Source organism: Apodemus sylvaticus, chromosome 20, assembly GCF_947179515.1.
Source record: "Apodemus sylvaticus chromosome 20, mApoSyl1.1, whole genome shotgun sequence".
Classification (NCBI taxonomy): Eukaryota; Metazoa; Chordata; class Mammalia; order Rodentia; family Muridae; genus Apodemus; species Apodemus sylvaticus.
The window spans coordinates 3,635,803-3,645,151 of NC_067491.1; the positions used below are offsets into that span (position 1 = coordinate 3,635,803).

Here is a 9,349-nt window from a genome sequence, read left to right on the forward strand (position 1 = left end):
TTCTCACCTGAAGAACTTCGGATGGCGGAGAAGCATCTTAAAAAATGCTCAACTTCATTAGTCATTAGGGAAATGCAAATCAAAACAACCCTAAGATTTCATCTTACACCAGTCAGAATGGCTAAGATTAAAAATTCAGGAGACAGCAGGTGTTGGAGAGGGTGCGGAGAAAGAGGAACACTCCTCCACTGCTGGTGGGGTTGCAAATTGGTACAACCACTCTGGAAAGCAGTCTGGCGGTTCCTCCGAAAACTGGGCACCTCACTTCCAGAAGATCCTGCTATACCACTCCTGGGCATATACCCAGAGGATTCCCCACCATGTAATAAGGATACATGCTCTACTATGTTCATAGCAGCCCTATTTATAATTGCCAGATGCTGGAAAGAACCCAGGTATCCCTCAACAGAAGAGTGGATGCAAAAAATGTGGTATATCTACACAATGGAGTACTATTCAGCCATTAGAAACAATGAATTCATGAAATTCTTAGGCAAATGGATGGAGCTGGAGAACATCATACTAAGTGAGGTAACCCAGACTCAAAAGGTGAATCATGGTATGCACTCACTAATAAGTGGTTATTAACCCAGACTTGTAATTTCTAGCATCAAGTAAACTCTTTAAAGCATTGCCTTCCCATGTTACTTTGGGTCTTGGTAGGTTTTTTCCTACAACAATAGAAAACTAAAATACATACTCACGAGGTTTAAGATATGTTCATGAGATGAAATCTAAACTCATTAAATATTTTTATTTTATAAATAAAAGACTGAAAATGGCTATACTGAAAATGGACCTTGCTATGATTATAAAGCAATGAAAAACTTTCATATGTAAATATGTGATATTAATCATTTGGGGTTTTCTTCTCTCTTTTTATGTGTTACTTCATAATAATTACTTTTAATTTATTTTATATTCTGTAGACTTACTAGGAAATAAAAGAGAAATGAAGAACCAATCTGTGGAGATTGTATTTATTTTACTTGGACTGACAGGTGACCCTCAGCTCCAAATTCTGATTTTCCTGTTTCTGTTTTTCAATTACATCTTGAGCCTGATGGGGAACTTAGTAATCATCTTCCTCACCCTCCTGGATCTTCGCCTCAAGACTCCAATGTACTTTTTCCTCCGGAATTTCTCCTTCTTGGAAATGGCTTTCACATCTTCTTGCATTCCACGGTTCTTGATGAGCATTCTCACTGGAGACAGAACAATTTCCTACAATGCTTGTGCAGCTCAATTCTTCTTCTTTTTTCTACTAGGGGTCACAGAGTTCTACCTCCTGGCTGCCATGTCCTATGATCGCTATGTAGCCATCTGCAGACCACTGCACTACCCCATCATCATGAACAGCAAAGTGTGCCACATACTGGTCCTCAGCTGCTGGGTGACTGGGTTCTTAGTCATCTTCCCCCCTTTGATGTTGGCACTCAAACTGGATTTCTGTGCCTCCAAAACAATAGACCACTTCCTGTGTGACACTTCTCTCCTGCAGCTGTCTTGCACAGACACACGGTTAATAGAATTGATGGCTTTTGTCATAGCTGTTGTGACACTTGTCATCACCTTGATCTTAGTGATTCTCTCCTATACATTCATCATCAAAACCATCCTAAAGTTCCCTTCAGCTCAACAGCGGAGAAAGGCCTTTTCCACCTGCTCCTCACACATGGTTGTTGTCTCCATTACCTATGGGAGTTGTATCTTCATGTACATGAAAACATCAGCTAAGGAGAGGGTGACTTTAAATAAAGGTGTCTCTGTTCTCAACACCTCTGTGGCCCCGTTGCTAAACCCTTTCATTTACACCCTAAGGAACCAGCAGGTGAAGGATGCTTTCAAGCAGGCGCTTCACCGACTATATTCTTCTCACAACAGTGAATTAAGGTTTAGACCTGAATAGTATGCTGCTGGAATGTGAATGAAAGGGGAGGATATAATTTCCAAGTATGTCAGCTATTATCTGTGCTTTAAGTCTCATGTTCTCTGTTAACTTTTTCTTCCCCAGCTCCCTCACAGTCCCTCCTTTCTCCCTCCAGTCATTTCTCTGATACTGCCTACATCAATTAATACGAAATTAAATCAAATATCAACAGATAATTTTTCAGTCACATTGAGAGGACTATCTCTTCTGGAATTTCATATAAAAGAAATCTCTCACTTTGTAGTTTATTTTTGGGTTTTCTTGCTCCACCTAAAATTTTGAGGTTGGTTCAGGATATTGATTTGATATGGAATCCTGTCTGTTGTACCTTTCTCGGGAAGGAAAGACACTGGGAAAAAAACTTAGCTTAGTAGTTAAGAAAACATGTTGCTTTTGCAGAGGATGTGTGTTTGCCTCAGGACCTACATAATGGCTCACCATAATCTGATGGCTTCTTTTGTCTTTGAAAGCATTACATTCACATGGAATAAAGACATAGATGCATGTAAAACATTCAGATACATATAATGAAGATAATTTTTTTTCAAAAACTACCATGAATCTCTTCACTTTCTGTGCAAAGAACAACTGTTATATTACACCCCCGTTTCAAACCTCTTCATAAAAATTCTCTCACTGAGCAACAGCAAAGTGGAAACAAAAGAAAGGTCGTCCTGGTTTCTCCTCTCCTGAGTCAGAAAGATCAAATGTTATGTCGATATGCCAGCATACAGCTCTCCATGAAAACCATTTATAAATTATATCCTATACATTGTCACTCTCTTGACTCAGTGAATGATGTCAGTGTTAGAAATAGGTTTGGAGAAAGCAATATCATCTTCATCTTCTGTCCTATTAGCTTCCATTATGTATGAGTATTTAAAATAATGTGATAATCATGAATGCTGAATCTATAAGATCCATTCACATTCTTTCAAACATCTCTGATGCATTGGTTATAAAACATGGCTCTAGTCTGATAAAAAGGCAAAATTAAGAAAGAGTGATAAACTTTAGAATGTATATGGCATTATTTTTAATATTTATTTATTTAAATCCCCAGTGTGCTCCCTCCCAGTCACCCTCTCAGAGAGATCCTTGCTCATCTCCTCTTCCCTTCTCTTTTGAGAGGGTGGAACCCATTGGGTATTGCCCTATCCTGGTACATCAAGTCTCTACAAGATTAGCCACTCTTCCACTGAAGCCAGACAAGGAAGCCCTGTTGAGGAACAGGTACCACAGTCAGGCTGCAGCTTCAGGGATAGCTTCCACTCCAGTTGTTAAGGTCCGCATGGATAATGAGTTGAATGCTACATATGTATTGGGGCTTCATTCCAGCATGGAATGAAGCAGTTCTTTGACTGGTGGCTCAGTCTCTGAGAGATCTAAGAGGTCCAGGTTAGTTGACTCTGTTGGTCCTCCTGTGGGGTTCCAATCCCCTGCAGGGTCTTCAATTCTTCCTCCAATTCTCTGAGATTTCACCTCACACCAGTCAGAATAGCTAAGATCAAAAACTCAGGTGACAGCACATACTGGGGAGGATGTGGAGAAAGAGGAGCATTCCTCCATTGCTGGTGGGATTGCAAGCTGATACAACAACTCTGGAAATCAGTTTGCTGGTTCCTCAGAAAGTTGTACATAGTACTACTTGAGGATCCAGCTATACCACTCCTGGATATATACCGAGAGGATGCTCCAGCATGTAATAAGGACACATGTTCCACTATGTTCATAGCAGCCTTATTTATAATAGCCAGAAGCTGGAAAGAACCCAGATGTCCCTCAACAGAGGAATTGATACAGAAAATGTGGTACAGTTACACAATGGAGTGCTACTCAGCTATTAAAAACAAAGAATTTATGAAATTCTTAGGCAAATGGATGGAACTAAAAAATATCATCCTGAGTGAGGTAACCCAATCACAAAAAAAAAACCCACACATGGTATGGACTCACTGATAAATGGATATTAGCTCAGAAGCTAGGAATACCCAAGATACAATTCACATGCCACATGAAGTTCAAGAAAAAGGAAGACCAAAGTGTGGATACTTCAGTACTTTTTAGAAGGGGGCTCAAAATACCCATAGGAGGAGATACAGAGACTGAAAGGAAGGCCATTTAAAGACTGCTCCAACTGGGGATCCATCCCATACACAGTTACCAAACCCAGACGCTATTGTGAATGCCAGCAAGTGCTTGCTGACAGGAGCCTGATATAGCTTTCCCCTGAGAGACTATGCCAGTGCCTGACAAAGAAGTGGATGCTCATAGCCAATGGACTGAGCACAGGGTCCCCAATGGAGGAGCTAGAGAAAGGACCCAAGGAGCTGAAGGGGTTTGTACCCCTTAGGAGGAGGAACAATATGAACCAACTAGTACGCCAAGAGCTACCAGGGACTTAACCACCAACCAACGAGTACACATGGAGGGACCCATGGCCCCAGCCCCATGCATAGCAGATGATGGCCTTGTCATCAGTGAGAAGAGAGGCCCTTGTTCCTGCAAAGGCTTGATGCCCCAGTGTAGGGGAATGCCAGGACAGGGAAGTGGGAGTGGATGTGTTGGTGAACCACGGGAGGGGAGATGGGATATGGAGTTTTCAGAGGGGAAACATGGAGAGGGGATAACATTTGTAATGTAAATGAAGAAAGTATCTAATAAAAAAAAGAGAAGTAAAGAAAAAAAAGAATCCCAGACCTCTATCTAATGTTTGTTGTAACTCTTTCAGTCAGCAGAAGGATAGATCCTCTCAGAGACTTCTAGGCTTCTGTCTGCAAGAATAACAGTATCATTAATAACATCAGGGTTTGGTGCTTGCCTATGGAATAAGTTTCAAGTTGGGCTGGTCATTGGTTGACCATTTCTTCAGTCTCTGCTCCATCTTTGTCCCTGCATATCTTTAAGACAGGACAAATTTTGGGTCAAAAGTTTTCTTGATCTATTGTTGTCCTTATCCCTCCACTGGGTGTCTTGCCTGGCTATAGAAGGTAGCATCTTCGGGTTGTATATCCCTACTATTAGGCATCTCAGCTAAAGTCAACTCCATTGACTACTGGGAGCCATCCTCATTTCAGGTCTCTGAGACTTCCTAAAGATTTTCCCCAACCCACCCCTGTGAGCTGCATATTATCACTCATTTCTCAGGCTACTGAGTCTCTCCTGTCTCTCTACTTACCTGTCCCACCCCCATCCCCAATTCCCCTCATGCTTATCCCTTGCTTACCTACTTCCCTCACTCCCTCTGCCTTCTATGATTATTTTGTTTCCACATCTAAGTGTGATCCAAGCTTGCTTCCTTGGGCTTTCCTTCTTATTTACCTTTTGTGTGTGTGTGTGTGTGTGTGTGTGTGTGTGTGTGTGTGTGTGTCCATGGGGTATATCAGGTACCCATCTGTGTTTTATGGCTAACATCCACTTATCGATGAGTACATACCATGCATGTCTTTTGGTCTGTGAGTTACCTCACTCAGGATGATATTTTCTAGTTCCATCCATTTGCCTGCAAAATTCATGAAGTCCTTGTTTTTAATAGCTGAGTAGTATGCCATTGTGTAGGTTTACCACATTTTCTTTATCCATTCTTCAGTTGAGGGACATCTAGGTTGGTTCCAGTTTCTGGCTATTATGAATAAACCTGCTATGAATATAGCTGACCAAGTGTCTTTGTCCTGTCTACAAGAAATGCAGGTATGGGTGATGGAGCAGAGACTGAGGAAATAGCCAATCAATGGCCAACCCAACTTGAGACCCATTCCATGGGAAGACACCAAATCCCTGACACTATTAATACTCTGTTATGCTTAAAGACAGGAGCATTTTGTCCTCTGAGAGGCTCTCTGCCAAGTAGCTGACTCAGACAGATACAAACACCCACAGCCTAACAGTGGATGGAACTTAGGGACACTTGTGGAAGACTAGGAGGCAGGCTTGCAGGCCCCAAAGGGGATAGAAACTCCACAGGAAGACCAGCAGAGTCAGCTAACCTGGACACTTAGGGAGTCTCAGAGTCTGACCCACCAACCAAAGAACATACACAGGCTGGACCTAGGCCTCCCATATTTAGCAGAGGTGCAGTTTGGCCTTCATATGGGTCTCAAACAACTAGAACAGGGACTATCCCAAAAGTTGTTGCCTGTATATGAGATATATTGTTTTAGATGGGCTGTCTTGTTTAACCTCAAAGAAAGAGGAGGCACCTATTTTTGCCCAGACATAAAGTTTCAGGGTTGAGGAGGACACCAAGAGGAGGGGAAGTTGGGGAGGGACTGGGGCAGGAGGGTATCCTGAAGTGGAGCAGTAAGCAGGATGTAAAGTAAATAGATAGAAAATTAAAATAAATTTAAAAAAAGAAAAGAAAGAGAGACTGAAAAGGAAGGGAGGAAGAAGGAAGGAATCTCATTTGGGAAGAAGAAACTAAAAGTCAGAAAAAGACAATTGTGGAATAGAGATGGCTCACTAGTTGGGAACATGTGCTGCTTTTACAGAGTGCTACAATTCAGTACGCAGCACCCATATCCCGCGGAAAGACTGCCTGTAACACCAACTTTAGGAAAATCCAACATTCTCTCCGAGCCTCTGTGGATACTTGCACACACAAAGATACATTAAAAAAAATAAATTTTAAAAAGTCTGCTCCTCCTAACAGACACGTTGCTATGAACTATATATCATCAGTGTTGGATTAAGTATAGGCAAGACATGCTTTTTTCTACCTACATGATCTTCAAACGTTAATAAAAAAAAGATCGCCCTTTTTTACAAATCATACACTAACCACACGCTGAAGATTCCAGGAAAAAATGATTGATTCAAACCCTTAGTCACACATGTACTCCACATTACAGATTTATTATTGTTGTTTTGCAATATTTAGTATTGAACCCAGGGTCTTGAAACATGGTAATGCTCCACCACAGAGCTGGATTTGCAAGCCACTGTGAGCCTCTCGGTATGGGTACAGGGAAGCTGGCTAGGGTACTCTGCAAGAGCCGTTTGCCCTCTGAGCAACTGAGCCATCTCTCCAGCCCATTCTTCCCCCCTGTGCCTTTGGAGTATTTTGTTCTTTGTTTTGAGTTTTAAAACAATATTTTAAAATTCAATTATTATTCATGTGTATGTATGTAAGGATATGTGCACATGTATACAGTTGCTTGAAGAGGATTGAAGTCAGCATTGGCTCCTCTGGACTGGAGTTGCAAGTATTTATGATCCACCCAATGTGTATGCTGGAAATAAAACATGTTCACACTCTTAATTACTGAGCACAAACTACTCTTTCCATCTCTCCAGTTGAAATCTTCGTCTTTTACCTAGCCTAAAAAGTTCTGTATTTTGTGAAAACAATATTTCATTATGTAATTTTTTAGCAGAATAAAAATGATTTATGTGGCCTGGATAATAAAGGTGCACCTGCCCTTTGTCATTGAAAAGAAATCATGATATCTTGTTTTTAATAGCTCTGTAGTATTCCATTGTGTAAATAGACCACATTTTCTCTTTATCCATTCTTCAGTTGAGGTACATCTGAGCTGTTTCCAGTGTCTAGTTATTATGAATAAAGCTGCTATGAACATAATAGAGCAAGTAAGTCTCCCTGTGGTATAGTAGAGCATTTGGGGGTATATGCTTAGGAGTGGTATAGGTAGGTGTTGAGGTAGAACTATTTTCAGTTTTCTAAGAAGCTGACAGATTGAATTCCAGAGTGGTTATACAAGTTTGCAGTCCTACCAGCAATGGAGGAGTGTTCCCCTTGCTTCACATCCTTGCCAGCATATGCTGGCCCTTGAGTTTTGATCTTGATCTTAGATATTTTTCTTTTCTTTTTTCTTTACTTTTCTTTCTTTCTTTCTTTTGTTAAAGCGATTTTATTTATTTACCTAGCAGCTTTTACTAAATTTATTCTTTGACAATCTTATGTGTATAAAGTCCACTCTGATTACTGTAAGCCCCATCATCTCTAATCCCTCTCCCATTCCTATTACCCTCCATTTTCCTTCTTAAAACTTTGTCATCACATCTCTGCAGTCTCTGCTTCTGTCTCCCTGTGTCTGTCTTTGCCTTTGTCTGTATCTATCTTTCTGTCTCTCTCTGTCTCTGTCTTTGCCTCTGTCTCTGTCTCTGTCTCTGTCTCTCTCTCTCTCTCTCTCTCTCTCTGTGTGTGTGTGTGTGTGTGTGTGTATGTGTGTGTGTGTGTGTGTGTGCGTGCGTGCGTGCGTGCGTGTGTGTATGTGTGTGTTTTGTGTGTGTGTGTGTGTGTGCGTGCGTGCGTGCGTGCATGTGTGTGTGTGTGTGTTTTGTGTGTGTGTGTGTGTGTGTGTGTGTGACTATCTCTATCTCTTTCCCTCTCTCCCATCCTCCTCTCAGATCCACTGACTCTATCCAGGATGACCTGTTTGGCCATAGTTTTGGAACTAACTACTGGATTCTGGAGGGCTCCTCAGTAAGTACATAACTAAAAAAGAATGGTGTTTCCTTTCCCAGACTCCATCAATAGCAATAGATTGTGAATAAGGGTAAAGAACCTTGAGACTTTCCATGATCCATGACTGACTGTTGATGGGCCAAGTCTTGTGTCAGCCCATTACCAGTGGCTAGAGTTGCTATAAAGTTATGCCTGCACTAGCTGTGCATGCCATGCAAAACAGCAAAACAAAACAAAAGCAACAAAATAGCATGATCCAGCCTGTCTTCCTACCTTTGGGCTCTTACATTCTTCCTACTATCTAATTTTTAAATGAGTCCTGAGCCTAGAAGAGGCACATATATAAATGCAGATTTGAGTTGGGCTGTCAATCATTACTTATTATCGGTAGCACAAGCAGTCATGTGTCCCCATAATCACTATCATTTATTGTATGCACACAAAAATATTTTGTCACATTTGTCTATTGATTTAAGTGTAAATTTGAGAAAGCAGCTATGTACCATAATAACTTTGCAAAATATCAACATTAGGTTAATCCAAGGGCCTAAGCCCTCTTCTGCCATGTTACATTTTTGGAGGACTAGATTTATAGTATCAGATAAGAATCCATCTAATAGAAGACTAAAAGTATCTACGGGTACTTTACCTAGGTCCTTCACATCATAATAATCTTGAAGTCTTTCTCCAACGTTCTTTTGGGTTGCTAAAATTTATTGTATCTTCCTCAGGAAACCAAGAACAAACTTTCTCTACAAAATCTAACTATGAAATGGCTTTAGTCCTACTTTAGTAAAGCGTAGTAAACATTTTCACAAAAAGCACTTATCTATTTCACATTTTTCTTTCTTTTCGTTCTCTCTCTTTTTTCTTTTTGACTTATAGTTTTTCTGAGCTCCCTTACATTTTCTGAGTTCCCTTGTTAATGTTTTCCCATGTCTTTTACTCCCAAAAGTTACTCACCTCTGACAACACTTTGAGCACTCCACTTCCAG

General features: G+C 40.8%; 1 protein-coding gene across 1 annotated transcript; it reads left to right on the plus strand.

Moving 5' to 3' along the window:
- The first annotated feature begins 940 nt into the window (after positions 1–940).
- Positions 941–1,909, plus strand: LOC127671234 (olfactory receptor 6C6-like). Its single transcript, XM_052165966.1, has one exon. It carries the CDS (start codon positions 953–955, stop codon positions 1,907–1,909), a length of 957 nt encoding a protein of 318 aa, XP_052021926.1. The 5' UTR covers positions 941–952.
- Positions 1,910–9,349: the final 7,440 nt, after the last annotated feature.